The sequence below is a fragment of the Anastrepha ludens genome, chromosome 2 (assembly GCF_028408465.1).
Source record: "Anastrepha ludens isolate Willacy chromosome 2, idAnaLude1.1, whole genome shotgun sequence".
Taxonomy (NCBI): domain Eukaryota; kingdom Metazoa; phylum Arthropoda; class Insecta; order Diptera; family Tephritidae; genus Anastrepha; species Anastrepha ludens.
The window spans coordinates 178,084,308-178,103,888 of NC_071498.1; the positions used below are offsets into that span (position 1 = coordinate 178,084,308).

The 19,581-nt window shown below is 40.1% G+C and overlaps 2 protein-coding genes across 2 annotated transcripts; both read left to right on the top strand.

The window, feature by feature from the left end:
* Positions 1-915: 915 nt before the first annotated feature.
* On the top strand, positions 916-12,884 carry LOC128860627 (uncharacterized). Its single transcript, XM_054098267.1, has 5 exons — positions 916-1,080; positions 5,581-5,697; positions 5,773-6,351; positions 6,426-6,515; positions 12,132-12,884. Exons 1-5 carry the CDS (start codon positions 916-918, stop codon positions 12,882-12,884), a joined length of 1,704 nt encoding a protein of 567 aa, XP_053954242.1.
* Positions 12,885-17,662: 4,778 nt separating this feature from the next.
* LOC128860635 (uncharacterized) lies at positions 17,663-18,353 on the top strand. The gene has a single exon (XM_054098276.1). It carries the CDS (start codon positions 17,919-17,921, stop codon positions 18,240-18,242), a length of 324 nt encoding a protein of 107 aa, XP_053954251.1. The 5' UTR covers positions 17,663-17,918; the 3' UTR covers positions 18,243-18,353.
* The last annotated feature ends 1,228 nt before the right edge of the window (positions 18,354-19,581 follow it).

Consider the following 19,581-nt stretch of genomic DNA (forward strand, 5'->3'; position numbering starts at 1 on the left):
TGCAGTGCAAACACACTGACAAACAAACACATGAGCAGATGTGCAAGCGAAGTGGTAAACAAAAATGTGTATCGGTTCGTAACAAAAACCAAGTGCCCTCAAGGACACTTGCCAAACGCGTGCACGGAAGTAGAAACTTAAGCAAACAAGAGCACTAAAATCATTGCATACATATGGGCGCCATTTCACCCATATACGAGCATGTACACGCGGGCACGCCAATATGCTGGGTGCGCAACCGAAAGGCGACTATAAATAGGCGCGTGCGGTAGGGCCGTGTAGTTGTTGTCGTACAAGTTGCACCTGCAGCAGTAAAGCGCCCAAACGGCAGCTCCAAAACTCCAAGACAACGCGCGTCAGGCGTAAACTCCGTCAGCACCTAAATAGTACTCGTAAATAGGTGGTGCGCCTACGGGTAGGTATTGATTTCAGGCGCTCAAAGCACACACACACACACTTCTTTGTGTGTCTGCATGTAGGTGTGCGTTTGTGTGGAAGCGAATATAAATGGCAACGTGCACGCCGTACCAGGCACCGCTTTCATGTTTGGCTTTTGGCTTCTGACTTTTATGTGAAATTTCCTAGTTTGTCTGGTTGGTGGCGCGAAGTTTTGCCTGTGACGTGCCAGTTGTTGTTTGGCAACACTTGAGCAAAGCATTCATTTCCGGCAGATTTATTTGTTTCCTGGGAGCATCGTCAGCCTTCCAACCATTCACTGCGAATTCGCATCCGCATTGTCACACACTTTGAAATGTTTTCCGCTGCATTTAATGTGCAATAATCCTTTAGTGGAGAAGTGTCGTAGATTCAAGCGTTCAAGTGTTACAATAGCAGCGTGCGTGAGTGTGCGAGCGAGTGTGAGGGAGTGTGTGCGTGTGTGTGTGAATTGAAAAGTGCGCGTATTACTGGCACGAAATGACTACCAGCGATGAATTCTGCCGCGATCATTACGAACATCCGTTGATGTGGTGCGATGAGAAAAAGCGGCTGGTGGAACGCAAGAACGCGGAAGAGAGTATGCGTATGTGGCGACGACGCAAGGCAGAGGAAGTGGCGCGCAAGGAGAAGGATAAGGCTGAGGTAAGTAGGCGACTATTCAACTAAATTTGCATACATAAAAAATGTCGCTTTTATTTAGAAAAGTTTGGCTGGTGCTGGATGATTTTCCGCTCATGAATAGCTATTTTTTTTGTTTTAAATCGCTAATATTGAGTTGTGACTTGGTTGAAATTATGGCAAATAGGAATAGAAATAAGAGTAAGAATCTAGTTAGAATTCACCTCGAATACCTATTTGCACTTCTGGTCAGAAAAACAAAAAACATTCGGTCTTAACGTAGGAATTTTGGTTTTGGGGTTTATTTTAATCCATGGGAGTTATGTGCTCACAGGGATCCTTTATCAAATTATGGAACAATAGCAAAAAAATATGCTTAACAAGAATATCTTCGATTGTCGAAAGGAAAGTACGCGATTGAGGAATTAGCAGGAAATTTTGGACAGAAACCTTAACTGTTAGTGCTTAGTATTTAATTTTTAAATTTGTTTTATAAAAAAATTTTCCTAGTAATTATAGTAATCCGTCTGGTGAGGTTCGGAGCATTGAAGTTGTGGTCAGGGAACTGCTTTCCGTTTGCTTGTCGTTATTCATAATCAGAATTTTTGTCTTTATCCTATCGTTTGTTAACTCTTTCAGGTAATTTAAAGTGCTCTATTTTTAATGGATTGCGCCATATTTCACATTCGCTAAAAATAGCTGGTACTAAGACCTTTTCATACAGTAATAAAACATAGTTCTGTATAGACGTAGAAAGAAAAATGGTACTAATGCAATAGAAATCCTGCAAAAAAAAAAAAGCGTTGGTCATTTAAGCCGCCTGCGTATAGGCTTTGGTTAAATGCTGGAAGATGAAAAAATTGGGTACATGAGCCTAAAACGTGATGGACATTCTAACCAATTGGTCATCTCTTTCAAGGGTTATATGATTGTCTGCACAACAGTGCACAATTTTCACACAATTTCAAGCAACCTATCGGTTTTAGTATGGCTGGTTTTGTTTTTTACGGGTAAGGGAGTGGAAAATACCTAATGCATCATCAAAGCTGCCGTCTCAGCAATGGTATGTCTGAAGAAAACCTTCCCTCGTTTGGAACTATGGCTATAACTTCTCTCAATTTTTTTTTTGTTAATACAAACATAGATCCTAATGGTCTCAGGTCCCTTCCCGTCAGTAATGGCTGAAATTTTGAAAGGTGCTCTGGCTACACGCAGTAGTTGGGCTGCCAGTTGCGGTCTCAGAGTCAACTCTGACAAAACGGAGTTGATACTATTCACCAGAAAATAGAAGCCTCCACCTTTTAAGCTTCCAAGACTTAACAACCAGAGTCTTACTCTTTCATCGGAAGTCAAGTATCTTCGAATTGCGTACAACCCCTATTGCAGAAGCTGTGGGGATCCTGCAGAGAAAGAGACTGTGGAACACTTTCTCTGCAAATGTCCGGCTCTGGCGGCTAGGCGTTTGAGATTCCTTAGCGTGCCCTTTGGGGATGACTTGAAAAAATTTTCCAGCCTAGATCCCTTTTCTCTCCTCCACTACATCAACAGCACTGGATGGCTGTAGACGGGTTTTTCTCTTCCCTAAATCTTTGCTCAGGTAGTGGTCCACATTATGGTATCAAAACGGCACGTAAGTGCTACTTGAAGTGTACCTGGGGTACTCTTGCCATCTTACCTACCTACCGACCTACAAACATAGATACAATATAAAATACATAGCACCGTTTGTCGACACTGCAACTAGTTACAAATAAACTAACGAGCAGTACAATTTTAGTAACATAAAGAGAATCTTGGGAAGAGATTTTCATAGTCCGTCCCTAAGTTAACCGCCATCATGCCAGATCATTCGCTTTGATTCGATGGAATAGTCGGGTTAGGCCTGAGGTGTTGAGGAGTTGGTTAGTTTCCTCATTCCTGTGCCTTTGAAGCCTGAGGGAGTGGCCACTGTAGGAATCTTGAGGTCACGATGAATATCTTTATTGCGAACGAACCAAGGTGAGTGGAGAATATCTTAAAGGATTTTGTTCTGGAGTCGTTGAAGTATAGGTAGGTAGATTCCTATGAAACGAGACTTTCAGCTATTAGTTCATACATGTCGCTAGGAGTATTTTTAAATCTTCCCAAATGTCTTGTTTTTTTCGTCTGTCATCTGTCAACAATATTCGGTTCATTTTTTGTTACGTTTCATACAACAATGCATTTTTGTCGCTCTTAAAAATATCGAATTTCGTGCCTTCAAACTACGATTTCCGGACTTTGTTATCAATTGAAGAAAAACGCTTCTGAAGCTCGTCAAATGCTTATAAAAGCTTATGGTGGACATGTCCTAAGCAGAGCACAGTGCTTCAGGTCGTTTGAAAAATTCCGAAGTGGTGACTTTGGCGTGGAGAACGAGGACCGTGGCCGGCCACCGAAAAAGTTTGAGGACTCCGAATAGCAAGCATTGTTGCATGAAGATGATGGCCAAAAAACCATTTCCAAAACTTGAAAGACATGGGCATGATTTTAATAATTTCCATAATTTTTTATTTTTTAATGAAAGATGAACTACTAAATAGCAAATATTAAAGTTATTAAATCTAGTAAAAATAAAAAATATGTATTACATTTAAAAAATTTTAAAATGTGTTTAGACAAGGGACATGGTAGCATTTTCGGGCAGTTAACACCGTATTTCTCTGAACTGTGTTTACCAGCCACTGGACGGTCGGAACGCACACGGAAAAGCTAGGGTTACCATTTAACACCCATTGCATATCAATTTTATGCAGGAATCTCAATCAAGTGAAATAGAGGCGATTCGAATTTTGTACTAACATCGAACTTTTACAGTCGCAAAACCCGCGTATTAGAGCATAACTGTCCAAGCCGAGGTCTAGATCGTACGCAAAAGAGCTCAGGCTGTCTATGAACTAACCAGCGTCTACTGTCTGAATGTCTGCCTGTAGTTAAAGAGGGAGAGGGAAAAAATAATGTGGGCTCCTTTTTTATTTTGAATGAGATCCAGCTTCACCCACCTCCCGACTTCGCATTCTAAAGAAAAATTCGAAAGCTGCCAGGCAAAGCTCGGCTTTCCTGGTCCTAATTTAACATCCTATATACAAAATTGTATGCATCGAAACACATACAGTTGAAAGTTACTCTCGGAATTTTGCTTTGGATGGCCAACCCTTGTAATCTGCGATCTCTGAGTTTATGTAGACTTTTTGCGGGAGTTTTTTAATTAAAAAAAATAATAAAAAAATAAAATATTCAAACATCGCTCTGGTATGCAAATGAGAAATAGTCTGCGATTTTTGTCATGCAAATTTATTCTAAATTTATCCATGCCGTTATTGCAAATAAGACAAATAATGGATTCATTATTAACATTTAATAAAAATCATTTTAGCAAATGAGGTTAACGACCTGCTTCGATTACAAATCCGCATTGAAATGAGAATTATTACAAAAAACAAAAAAAAATAAAAAAAAAACAAAACTAAATGGAAGCCACCGTGGGGCAAAAGATTTGAAATGCTCGAGCATACTCTATGAATAAATATTGCCATGCAATTTGCAATGAATAAAACCAGGAAGTCAGTCGCTGCCAAGTCGCGATTGACAATTCACGATTTGACTTCACTCGCGTGTCTTGCAAATGCTGATTGGAGTAGTTTAGCATAAATAGCGACGGGCAAACGTACAAAATTACCCAAATATGAAAATCGTCAGAAGCCAGAAGCCAGCAGCCAGAAAGGCGAGCAACGAACTTTTGCAAATATCGCATGACTACAATTTGCCTGCTTCTTCTTCTTCCCATAAGCCCTGCTGGTAATGAAGTTGCGGAGTGACGTGCAAAAGTCAAGCCATTTGCAGACTGTGTAACGGGCATAGGTTTTTTTGTGTAGAGATAGGCAAATAGAATGGATTTATGTTGTCGTTGTTGTTCTAGTCTTTGCTGTTATTTAGTTGCAACTATAACAACAACCTAAAAACGATGCTAATTTTTGGCAAAATATAAACAAAACAAAGTAAAAAGCAGTGCTGCAGAAATGGAAAATAGCGCGAGGAGGCGAGGCAGGGGAAATCGTGTTGCTGTACAGGCAACTGCACAGCTGCGCTAAATATATATTTGTGCTTACCTAAACGGTTTCGTGTGCTCATTGCAAAAGGCAGTTGGCGCGCCTGAAAGCAGACAATAACTAACTGCTAGCAGTTTTTTCGAGGTACGCACATTTTCATAATAAATTTCTCGTAATGGGGTGTGGGACTGTCTGGCGAGGTTGCTTGTTGCGCCCAAAAATAGCTGAATAGTGTTTTGTGTGTGCGTGTGTTTGTGTGTTAGTGTGGGTGTAAATGTTGGCAACAGCCCCCAATGCGACATACAAGAAAACAATAACATAAAATAAAACAAAACAAAATAATAAAAAAGTATAAAAAAAGCCAACAAAGTGTGTATCACTGACCTAGTTAAATTATTTCTATCGCATACCCGAAAACTATTTACTTTTATGCTTCGCAACTTTTCTGTCCTCGCAGTACTACGAACTCTTTGTTAAGCATTATCCATGGGGTCGTCCTGGCGGTGGTGCGCCTAATTTGGATATCAGACGCAAGGATATCACAGCCGTTGGCTTGCATTCGACGCCCACAATTGTAAATAATAAATTTTTTTCTTATTGAACACCAAATATTTACTTCAACTTCAATTTGTCCATTCGTTCATTTCAGAGCACAATGCATCGACTGAATTCATGGCAACCCTGTCGCTACAACGACTACTTCTCGCAACGCAAAAAGTGCCACGACCCTGCCACCTGCTACCATCATCATTTACATCATCACATCCCACCGTTGCCGCCGCCACCACCACCACCTCACGTCACCACCCATACACATACAGTACAAACCACTACCGAAGCATGCCATCCAGCTGCGGGCAGTGTGCTGACCGTTTGCGAGCGTAGCGCTGGCGATGTTGGCGTTGGCGCAAAAGTTGGTGCCACCAACACCAAAGTGACCGACAGCAGTGGTGGCGTTGGTGTTGGCCTTGGCGCCACGAAAAATGGTGAGACTCTGCATATAACGCTCAAAGATCACCCTTCAATGTCGTTTCGCAATAAAGGACATCTCGACATTGAGGTGCGCTACAAGCAGGGTGCCGGCGCTGGTGTTAAGGTGAAGCCATTGCTTGAAAAGATTGTGGTGTCCGATAGCGATAAGTGTCCGTTGGTGCAAGGCATACAAGCAGAGCCGGTGGTGAGGGGATCGCCGCGTAAGAAGAAACTCGTTGCCAAGCTGGAAAAGCCGGTGAGCTGCAGATACTAATCAAGCAATACAATGATTCATATTACTTGTTCCATTTTGTGTGTGTTGCTTTTCAGCCAAACAAGGATCCTTGGGGTAGAGCAGGTCCAGGTGGTAAGCCGTGGCGCAGTCCGAAGGCAGTCGGTAGTACGTTCATGAAGTCCCTGGTGAGTTTACCTTATTACCAACAGATGTTAGAGAAATATCCGGGCAGTAGTTTGTGTCAAAACTCAGACATCGCACACGAAGATGCACCTCCATCTTTCAATTGGCATTAAAAATTAATTTCAGAATATAGAAAATAATTTTTCGAAGTTTTAGGTAATGTTTTTTGAATAACCAAAGGCGAATTTGAGGTAATGCTAATATACGAGGTAATGCTTTTATATTTCGGGATTTGGCAACCCTGGTGTTGCAATCTGGCAACTGGCAGCAAAGTTTGACACTTTTTGACTTTTACGTACTCAGAACGTTTTGAAATACCAGCGCTATTTGTGTTGTTTACAGTAACTTAAAAGATTCATCTCGGTCCAAAAATGGAATTAAATCGTGAACATTTTCGTGCGATTATTTTTTACAACTTTCGACGTGGATTAACTCAGCAACATTGCATGGATGAACTTAATTCATTTTTTGGCGATGAAGCTCCATCGAGGACCAGTGTTTATCGATGGCATGATGAACTCAATCGTGGTCGTAGTTCACTCCAAGACGAATTTCCTGAAGGTCATCCAAGATCAGTTGTTGTTCCGAAAACCATTGATGCTGTGCGCGAACTGATATTGCAAGACCGTCATGTGACCTCTCGTGAGATTGAGACAATCTTAGGCATTAGTGGGACCAGCATACATTCAATATTGCATAAACATTTGACTGTCAAAAAAATTTGTTCGCGTTGGATCCCATACAATTTGTCAATCGCTCAAAAGAGGCTCGTGTCGATTGGTCGAAGGAAATGCTCAAAAAATACGATCGTGGGGCTTCGAAACACGTCTATGACATCGTGACAGGTGATGAATCATAGATTTACGCGTATGAGTCCGAAAGCAAACAGCAGTCGACTGTATGGGTGTTTCAAGATGAGCCAAATCCAACAAAAGTTGTTCGCGCACGAAGCACTTCCAAGCAAATGATCGCCTGTTTGTTCGGAAAAACTGGACATGTCGCAACCGTACCACTAGAACAACGCAGAACAGTAAGTTCTGAGTGGTACACAACCATTTGTTTGCCAGTTGTCTTCCAAGAAATTAGGAAAACCAATCGCCAAAGACGGATCACTCTTCACCTGGACAATGCGAGCTCTCACACATCGGCTCGAACAACTGGATTTTTGAGCACCCAAAACATCGAATTAATGGGTCATCCGCCGTATAGTCCTGACTTGGCACCGAATGACTTCTTTTTATTCCCGTACGTAAAAAACAAACTGAGAGGTCAACGTTTTTCGACACCTGAAGAAGCGGTTGCGGCATTCAGAATGCATGTTTTGGAGGTACCTGATTCAGAGTGGCAAAAGTGCTTCGAAAATTGGTTCAAACGCATGCAAAAGTGTATAGGTCTTCATGGAGAATATTTTGAAAAACAATAAAGTGATTTTTGATGATGAACATTTGTTTTTGTTCTCTAGTCCCGACATATAAAAGGCACCCCTCGTACTTCACATGTCTCACGAAAGTTCACTTCCCTCTTCCAATTAGTCTAGAACTGGAATGCAGAAAGTATTTTGCTTGCACTTCCAATCTTTTCAATGTAATTATACCTACGAGGTGTGTTCAAAAAGTATCGCGAATTTTGAATTTTCGCAGGTTACGTATATTTGAGTTTCGATTTTTTTGTGGCGATATGGTGGTACTCATGTCTCTCACTCATGCTGACGAGTTCGGCCATTTTGAATATTCAGTTAATTGTTGACAGCTGCTTTGCTTGCACATGTTTCGGCTCGTCTTCGATTTTTACCTATTCAAGATGGATCAAAGAACCTGTCCTAATTCAAATTTTGTGTGAAAAACGAAATTAAGTGCGTGGATGCATTCAGAATGTAGACTGTGTCATACGGAGAAGCTACTTTGGATCAAAGGCCGAGAAGATGTGAACGACGAACAGCGCACCGGACACCCGAGCACTTCAACAACATACGAAAAAATTCATGAAGTGCAGAAAATGGTATTGACCAATCGTCGAATCACCGTTAGAGAAGTTGCTGAGGACCTAGATATATCGATTGGCTCGTGCCATTTGATTTTTTTCAATGATTTTGGCATGAGACGGGTCGCCGTAAAATTCGTACCAAAACTGTTCAATTTCGACCAAAAGCAGCATCGCATAAACATTGCTAATGAGATGTTGGACTCTGTCCGCGACGACCCAAATTTGCTCCAGAGGGTCATAACTGGTAACGAATCGTGGGTTTCTGGTTATGATGTGGAAACCAAAGCCCAATCATCTCAATGGAAGCTGCTGCGCGGGCCAAGATCGAAAAAAACGCGACCAGTTCGGTGGAATGTAAAAGTTTTGCTCACCGTTTTCTTCGATTGCAGGGTGTTGTGCATCATGAGTTCCAGCCACAGGATAAGACGGTCAATAAGGAATATTACCTGCAAGTTGTGCGCAATTTGCGCCAAGCAATCCGCCAGAAACGTCCGGATTTGTGGAAGAACAAAAATTGGCTCTTGCATCACGATAACGCCCTTGCTCACACATCATTGTTTGGCCAAAAACAAAACACTAATGATGCCGCAGCCACCGTATTCCCCAGATCTGGCCCCCTGTGACTTTTTCTTGGTTCCGAAGCTGAAGAGACCAATGAAAGGACAACGCTACGCTACGATTGACGAGATAAAGACGGCTTCGAAGAAGGAGCTGAACATGATAAAAAAATGGCATTTTGAAGTGTTTCAAAGATTGGAAAACATGTTGGCACAAGTGCATTATATCTCATGGGGATTACTTAGAAGGGGACCAAATAGATATTAATGAATAAATATTTAATTTTTGAAAAAAACACAAAATTCGCGATACTTTTTGAACACACCTCGTATGAGTTAATCCTCAAACTCTTTGGGGGATCATTACCTCCGTCAGCATAATAGCTACACCATTGTTCTGGAGGCGGTCGCCGTAGCCGAATGGGTTAGTGCGTGATTACCATTCGGAATTCACGGAGAGAACATTGGTTCGAATCTCGGTGAAACCAAAATTAATAAAAACATTTTTTCTAATAGCGGTCGCCCCTCGGCAGGCAATGGCAAACCTCCGAGTGTATTTCTGCCATGAAAAATCTCCTCATAAAAATATCTGCCGTTCGGAGTCGGCTTAAAACTGTAGGCCCCTCCATTTGTGGTACAACATCAAGACGCACTCCACAAATACGAGGAGGAGCTCGGCCAAACACCCAAAAAGGGTGTACGCGCCAATTACATATATATATATTGTTCTGGAGGACATTTAATTTTCTTCTTTCCACATGCCACACTTGGCATTTGGACATAATCTGGGGAAGGGGAGAATAAAAATGTCAGAAATATTAAACATTAAACACTAGAACAAATCTTCCCTCTTCGTCTGACGGCTGATCTTCTCGTTACCGCAGAACATCGAGGGTGGAGCCGTGATTGTATCTATCAACGAAAAAGAAACCAGCTTCAAGGCTCTCCACCTTTTATCACTTTCGTTATAAAGAAAATGGACCTTCGAAACAAGGGATAACATCGTGTGAATTACCTTCTTGTCTGCGTATGATATAATCGTGAGTTGTTAATTTAAAGGTCTGCACTTGTCGTCGGTACATCTGAGTTGACCTCCTCTGGAACAGTGTATCAGCATATGTCGATAAACTCGATTCTGATCAGACACGGCTCAGTGCGTCGATATTATTTGGCTTTAGATACCGCTGCTAAAAAGCTCGCCTTTCTTTTTCCTTCTTAAGTAGCGAACGCAACACTTGCTTGGAAACCTTGCTTGTAGCATTCCAGCGATGTTTTGAATTCCACATACTGCCAGTTAAATTTGTTTCACTTGGCTGTCTTCCAAAGATGGTGGCTAACTCTTCACGTTCTCTTGCGAACCTTGGACAGTAGAAGAGTACCCGTTGCGCGTCTTCAAAATCCTCTGGGCAGGTAGGACAGTGTGGTGAGACCAAACCTATGCAGATAATGCTAGAGCAACCGTGTCCGTTCAGCATCTGAGAGAGAAAGTAATGAGCTCGCGTGCCCAGTGGCTATTAAGTGACGCAATGCGCTGTTCCCACTTTTGATCACTTGCTGGTTTTGCACCTTGCCTCGGAAAGAGACACTTAAGTTCATATGCTCGGATATCTGGTGGTATTTTTCCCACAATCACACAAGTTTTACTCCCGATACTGTCCGGTAAGCGTAGGTTTGTCGCCCTATAAACCTGCTAGGTCCCTTGCAGGTGTGTTTCTCGCGTTTGAGACCAAATGTGGGCGTCATATAACAGGATGGAGTCGCTCACAGTAGATACAGTAGATAGAAACCTCCTTCTTGTACTTTGGGCTCCCCAAATATTAGGCAGCAACCGTGTTAGAGCATTTGTTACCAGAGCGCCTTTCGTGCTCTGTGAAGGTCATGTGCGTGTCAATAATAGCGGCTTAGATTGGGTGTCAGGCTTCCGACATATACTGTCAAACTCTCCCTCTCTTTCCTTTTGCTCAACAAAACTGCTTCTATGCATTTGCTATTGCACAATCAGCGTTCAATCATCGGGATCGCATCGTTGCGGGTGAGTTCCACATCAATGACATGTCTCTCCGTTACAACCGACACAACATCGGCACAACATCGTCTGCGATTCCCACTAGTGCCGCATTCATGGGCAGCTTCCTTTCGATGATGCTGTCGTATTTTGCATTCCTTAAAGTAGAACCAAGAACCGAGCCTTGCGGGACATCACCCGTCACTGTGTATTTTCGAGATCCGTCATCGGTGTCGTATTCAAGAATTCTGTTATGGAAATAGCTCCGGATAATCCGAAGTAGGTACGAAGGAACTCGAAGACTACTCAGTGCTGAAGGACCTTTCTATTTTATATCTTTCTGCATTCCTCTATGGACACCAGGCCACAGGAATACTGCATAAAGCTACACCAGTATATGGCTGAAGAGCTGATTAGGCAGGACACCGTTTGAAGCAGAATTTCCGTACAAAGGGAGTGTGAGAAGTCATTTGAAGACCCGTGGTTTACTCCCCCCGGGTGGGCATCGGCAACAGTTGTGACCTAGAATTGGCATGATAGGAGGCACATTTTTTCTGGCCTCGGTGGACTTGGAGGCACCTCTCGCTAGAGGTCACTACTTCTAAATTTACTACATTTATGGGGGATTTTGATATGAAATCATCTTACCACATATATCTCAACTATACTTTCGTGCTTTCGTGAGACTAATACTCAAGCACTTTGGGTCATCCTTTTTTCGTACGCATGAGGAGCTAACAGCTTACGAGACTTTATCATTCCAGCTCTTTGTTATTTGAAGTCTTCATTTATTATCTATAATAAAATTCTTCTTATTCTTATTCTCCTTTTTTGGATGGAATGTGTTTTGCTTCCATTTACTATCGGAGCAATATTATAACTATGTAATCCAATCTAATCTGTCTTCGAAATGGCTAAGATCTCTCAAAACTTGAGGCGACAAGTGCCTTACACGGGAAATCTTAGCTATATTTCTGAGTCATCGAAGCCACTTGAAAATTAAATTGATTTATACCAGTAAATTTTGAAGTATATCTTATTTTGATTTCTCACAATCTTTTACTGCTTTTCAGGGTTGGACCAACAAGGAGATGCTCAAAGATCTCGACCAGGACAATCCCGTCACACCAGCCGAGAAGCCAACATTCCGCAAAGTGCGTACCAATAAGAAAGTCCAACGCTGCTGTGAGCTCTGCATTTGCAGCTGTCCGGGCATGGTTACCAATAAGGGATGCGGCGGTGGTGTTGGCGGTGGCATCGTTCCTTTGTCAACACAAAAGAAACCACATCAAAGCTTACCCAACAAAGGCCAAAGCAACACAACAACAGCTGCCGACTTAAAGAAAAAATACTGCCCCCGATTCGTCCGTCACTGTGGGCCGCCCACCATGGACAATAACATTTCGAACAATACCGAGACCAGTGCCAATGCGGGTGGTGACGGTGTTGAACTGGTGCCATTGTTGGCACGTCGACGCGCCAATGCCCGCCCAGTAAGCCTGTCCAGCACGGATGTGACAAAGCGCACTGCCTCCAAAGATAGGTACGCATGCAACCTGATTAATCGTAGCAAATATCTGCAGCATTTACAACAATTGCACTGCAACAATAGCAATAGAAATAGCAATAACATCAATATCAACAACAATATGAACAACAACAATAGCAACAGCATTAGCAAATGTAAGAACAAACGCATCATCGCTAACAAAATTTGTAATTTTAGCAATGCCATCAGCAGCAATAGCAATAACAACAACAGCAATGAGAATAGTGGCAGCAGCACTTCATGTTGCTTAAAGAAATTCACTTTGCATATTCGCTAAGCTTCAGGAGGCGAGGAGGTTGTAGACGTAATTTTCCTTCCTTTTGCTATTGATACAAAAGCAATAGCTTTGATGAGGGCTTTAGATGCTAGGACTTGGTGATTGTCTCGTATATGTGATCATCTCAATCATGTATAAGTGCAAATGGCGTTTAAAACTTTTGGCGTGGTAAACTTTTTCTAATAATGCCTCTACAGATTAAATCAATTTACGTTTACATGTATGTGTAGAACAAGTGCAGAACTAGAAATGTTACTTATATAGAGATAGGACCAACAAATGCTGGAATTATCGGGACAACGCAACTTCTAATTGAAAAAAAGCTATCTACAACGATCAGACCCCTTACCTCATAATATAGAGTTTGTAACCAACTTCATGAACTTTCGCCTTCCGAATATCGTAGTCCCACCCCGACCCATCGCAGAGGAAGAGCTGCCTCGTGAGACCCAAGTTATCTGGCACAAATACATTGTGGATATTGTAGCAGGTCAAACTACAACTTATCTAGAATTGACCCAATTATATGCAGCACATGCCCGGCATGACACAAACCACCTCATCACATGCTCATTCACGCACATTCTCTAAGACTTCTATTTCTCTGGCCCTACCCTTTCGAAACAGCCGGTTTCTTAGGTGTACCGTTAGAAGACCTCTTTGCACTGAGCAACTCGGTTTTTAAAAGATATGACACCGACTGGATCACATGAAAGTTAGAAATTTTTAAAGCATTCCACCTGATCTACTAATCCCTCTCACAACGTAAGTTCGTCATGTATAACTTTTATGACGGGTGCAAAGATGTATGCATACTTTTGTGTGCAGGCGTGCATCCTTAAAGAAACAGTAGTGTCATAAAAGTGCTTTATTTTGTGGCTTCGAACGTATAGGAAATTTAACTCAGACTGACATTTAAAATTCGGAAACCGATTAGGTTTGGCATGTGTAAGCGGACGGATAATTCTTAAGGCCGATACACTCCTTATAACCTTTTTCAACTCGTTGTAGAAAGACTACTCCATGCGTTTTTTTGTTTTTTGTTTTTTAAGAGCATGAGAACTTTAAATAAAAAAACAGAAACATAAAAGTTATATAAAAACGAAACTTGGAAAGAAAGACGTTCGGTTGATGGTCGGTATCATTGCAGGATACAACCCATGGGGTCAGCATATGACCACCATTGGAATCATTGAGAACCTAGTGCGCCTGTCGTGCTTGGATGAGGCGGATAGCACTGAGCACTTTCTCTGTGAGTATCCTGCCTTTGCTACAGCACGGCTACGAGTTTTGGGTTCCAATGTCGTTCTCTAAAACTGGAGGATATTTACAGATTTGCCAAAGAACCTGAAAAATTCTCAAAGGACTAACTATCTATATATCTGTCTCTATTCTTTCCTACCTCTTTCTTTGATACTTTTCTCCTTCCCTCCTTGACTATCTACCCCCTTTCCAGAGCTTTAAATACAATGGGTTTTTAGCCTGAGTGTTTTAGGAGCCAACAAATCTCCTGGTACTCCTTGGCTCGACCATTTCATATTTGAATTTGGGTATAATAACTTAGTTCACGAAATAATTTTTCTCTGGAAGTTAATTGCACTTTATTTTTGTTTTTGTTTTGTTTTTGTTTTCATAAATTTTTAATGCATTTCACCATAAAGACCAGCTAACTCAAAGTTCGAAACTTTGCATGAAATTCACGAAAAATTAGCAAACTGAAAATAATGACCATGAAAATTTTTCAGAATCTTTAGAAAACTTCAAGTTGTGCAGCTTTATAGTTCCTTCTGTTTTAGTATAATAAGAGACGCGTTTGAAGTCGCTCAAAAATTGGGATGTGTTTTGACAATTTGGGGATAAAAATCACTTCAAACTTTCTCCAACCTTTCGGAATATGCCCTAGCATAAGATTTTTTGACGAAAGACCTTGAGTCATGAAATCGTCGTGTCTCGAGTATTCCACAGCATGACATGACCTATCTGGGCCGGCTGTTTTGTATGCTTCGAAGCTTTTCAGTGCCTATAGAATTCTATCAGGGGATACAATGTAATTGATTATACTGGCGGACAGGTTGGACGTTTCAATACTGTTAATATTGTTCTCAATATATTTTGCGTTACCATGAGATAGTCTAATGTATCGGCCGTTTGTCCATTCCCTGTTGTCTCTCCTCAAGCAAGAAGGATAGGGGTGTTTCTTGGATAAAAGCTTGCCTAATCTAGCCGTATCGGCGGCAAACGTAGCCGCATGAGCTGATGCGTGACTACCATTCGAATCTTCGTGAAACACCAAAATGTATAAAAAGTTTTTTCTAATAGCGGTCGCCCCTCGGCAGGCAATGCCAATCGCCCGAATGAATTTCTGCCATGAAAAAGTTCCTCATAAAAAATATCTGTCGTTCGGGGTCGACTTAAAACTGTCCTCTATTTGCGGAACAACAAGACGTACGCCATAAATAAGAGGAGGAGCTTCGCCAAACACCCAATATATATACATATATAATCTGTCCCTATTTTTGGTTAATTCAATGGAGCTACAGAAATCTTTCCAAGCATCTGTCTGAGCTTTCTGATTATATTCTCTAAGAAAATCTTTGTAGGGTTAGGTTAGGTTTGGCAGCCGCAACGCCCATAGAGACAATGGTGCCATTTAGACCACGAAATGGGTCCGTTGTGAGCCGCGGGGGCTGGGCTACATTTCCGTCTCCATATTGAACCATCCTGAGCTTTTGACAAAGCGTCAAAGGTTGTTGATACCTAAAGTGTATAGGTTATCTATATTCAATTTTCAATTTTATTCATTTCATCAATTAAAGTATAACTCAAACAGATTACTAATACTAAAGCTTAAATATAATATATGGTAAACAATACTGTGAGATACATTAGTCACAATTCAAAAAGTGTATCTCCAGATTAAGTTTTGATTTGAAAGTCTCTCGTGAGTTAGAGAATATATCCAAATGTTTGCATAATTGGTTAGACTGTCTTATACAACGTGCAAGCGGTTCATTTCGACTAAAATTGGTCTTGTGATAAGGTAAATGGAACATATTGCTGAGTCTTAGGTTACGAGTGGGACAATTCAAAAGTATTAGCTCCAGCAAGAAGTGATATTTGATATGATTCGTAACTATGTCCCTTATAAACATTACCGATGAAAGTTTTCTCCGCATTTCTAAAGTTGGCAATGCTAACAAAAGACATCTACTTTTATATGCAGGCAAACTGAAAGGCCAACGAAGTGAATGAATAGCAAATCAAGTGAAACGTTTTTGAACCTTCTCTATTCTTAAAGATGAACCCATATAAATAGAATGGATCCCAAATAATGCTGCAATATTCGAGGTTTGATCTCACAAGGTTATCCGACGGCACTGCTTGATTGCTTTGTGATACCAACGACGTAAGCAGCGCTGGAGAGTGCGTATTATGTTTTTGTGTTTCTACTGTATTAGATAGTTTCGAATTAGGTGGAGCAGCGAGAGAGAGCTTATTGCAAACCTTAGCATTTCGTACGATATTGACTGGAGAGTCGGCAACGGCTGCAACAGCGGCAGCGTAAGAGGTAGATGGAGCAGAAGAGAAAGATGACGGTGTTGAGTTAGAAACAAGTACTCGATCCTTGTTTTTTGTTGTTGCGGATTTATTGTCGTGCAGTACATGTAAATTGTTGTGAAGGGCTTTTATATCATTAGCCAAAGCGGGAATAGTAGCAGCGACATCGAGACCGCAAAGTTTGTGACGAACGGCTTTTACCTCAAACTGTAGTTCTTCTACCTTTTTAATAAGATTTCTCTTGCCGGTTTGCAAAGAGCCAATTACAACTATCATTTTCTCCTGAGCATATCTAAGAGAATTAATTTCGTCGAAAACAGCTTGCAGGCTGATTTCTTGCTTGCTGCACTCCGCTGATGGGTTCGGTCTCACGGGTATCGAAGTAGCTGGAAGCGATGAGATATTGGCGGCCCCAGAAAAATTTTCATTAGTGTTGTCTGCATCTATTGGCGGAGAAACTGAGCGAGGCGACAGTAGGATCGAATTACGGCGCGCTTTTGTGCATTGTTTACAACAATACTGCTTATTTATTTTCAGCAGGTACTCAATGTCAGCAGGCAATAAATTTTCACAAGTAAGATGATAAAATTCGCTGCACTTAACACATTGATTTTTTTTGTTTGGCTGCCCACGGTCAACCTATTGACCGCATATGCCTGGCATTGTGGATAAAAAAAGTGTCCAAGTAAAACGATAAGCTAAATCGAGTCACTGTCGCACGAACGATTAGGTATATTACCAATAAAACTTAGTTAATGCGGGAGGTCCGAAAAATACGTCCGTTTATTATTTCGAACAAAGTATGAGATACTAGGTGTACATGAGAGTTCTTTAAGCCTAGTTTAGCTTAACACAGAAAACCGTTTTTTTTCTAAAAAAAATTACGAAAAAATGCTAAGTGAAAGAATGCTTTAATAGCTTTACATCTATGCGCCAAAATGCTTTGCTTTAAAAAATAAAAATATAAAAATATTTGTTAATTCATATCATTCCATCAAGTAATCATTTACATATAAATCCTGTAGCTCAGATTGCAATGCAATTAAAATGCACTCACAAAACTTTCAACATAAACTTAAAAAATATAAAAACTAGCGTCGCTTATTGATTTGTTCTTTATTTGTTCATTTTCCGTAATTTTGCAAAAAACAAAACAAAAAAAAAAACAGAAAGATTTCAATTGTAATCAATGTGAAAATTTAAAATAATATAGCAACAATTAATAATCTTAGAAATAATTAAATATCAAATAAAAAAAAAATAGCAAACAAAATTAGAAATGTAAAGCAATACAGAAATTTCAAGCAAAATTTATACGCCAAAACAAAGCAAACATCTAAATTTAGTCACAGCAAAAACACTGATGCAAACCAATATATCCCGTCTTCTCTGTACTCGCATCCTGCCACAACACCAACTCCACACCACACCACTACCAACGCTAAAACATCCCTTCTATGGCGATTTCCAATTTAAATGAATGCCATCGATTTCGACGTTTCCAATGCATTCGATCTTCGTGGTGTGTGTCTACTTTGGCCAATTCACCGTACGCACGCATACCGCAGACTTGCCACATCACAAGACATCCGTTATCTGCACGACTTGAACACACAAATGTCTGAAAAGCGACAGACAACGTGCGCGGCGCAGCAAATCGACCGCGAACTCTGCAGCAAACACTTTGAAACATTCGACACCTACTGGGGTCGGCCGGGTCATGGGGCGCCCGGTGAGGTGATGGCAAAACAGAAATTGAACAATTTGCTTTATGGCGCTAGCAATGAGTGTTGGGATTGAGGAGGTGTCTCACGGATGCAGAATGTAAAGCAAATCTAGTGCAATGACCGCTTTCGTAGTGATGCAAGAGGAAGAAAAAAGCAAAAAAAAACAAAAACACTTTAAATTGACTTAGGTTTGAAATACTCGGTGACTTAAGTAAAAATGATGCAATTTCGATAAGATTTTCATTTACATAAATTTGTGAATTATTTTTACGAAACGAAACGAAAGCGAGAAAGAGTTGAGTGAGAAATTTTGTCAATTTGCCAGGTCGCAAGTTACACAAAGTTGCAACGAAAAGAATTGTGGAGAAAGCGAAATGAGAATTTATTTTTTTTTGTATAAAGTTTAATTAAATAAAGTTACATTTACACTAGTGACACATTTTGAAACTTGGAAAACTTGGAAAATATGCAACGCGGACGCAGCAGGAAGATAAAAATTTTAAATATTTTCCTTTAATAGGGAATCGAATTTAGAGGCGATAATCATTCATATTTAAATATTTTTTGAGATTGGAAATTTTTATATACTATTTTTAGAACTTTGGAAAAATGTTTACTATACTGTAGTAGAGAAATGAGTTTTTATAAACCAAAACACAAACGCAAAATATGGTAGAGCAGTGTTGCTAAGTGGTTCTTATCTGTACGTGCGAGTTTGCGTTGGCGTAACTTCTGCAAATTTCTTCGAGTTTGCTTTGGCGTAACTTCTGCAAATTTCTGGTTAGTATGAAACAAGGGAAAAGGAAAGAAAGAAATATTTTTTGAGTCACTCACAAAAAGAGTTAAAATTTAGCTTCAACTTTTTCGTTAAAAAATTTTTTTTAAATTTACTTTGATTTTCCGGTCGAAAACAAAAATTAAATTTGACTTATATTTTCTTAACCAAAAAGAAGTTAAAATTTTACTTTCAATATCTCGGTCAAAAAAGTTAAAACTTGTCTTGAATTTTTTCGGTGAAAAAAAGTTTAAATTTGAATTTAATTTTTCTGGTAAAAAAAAAATTGTATTTGACTTTAATATTTTCGGTCAACAAAAAAAAAGAGTTAAAATTTGACTTTGATTTTTCGGTCAAAAACAAAAAAAAGAAAAATTTCACTTTGATTTTTCGGTCAAAGAAAAGAGAAAAATTTAACTGACATTTCTTTAACCAAAAAAAAAAATTTAAATTTTACTTTCATTTTCTCGGCCAAAAAAGTTAAAACTTGACTTCAATTTTTTCGGTGAGTAAAGTTTAAATTTGAATTTAATTTTTCCGGTAAAAAAAGACAAATTTGAATTTGACTTTAATATTTTCGGTCAACAAAAAAACATAGTTAAAATTTGACTTTGATTTTTCGGTCAAAAAAAAAGAT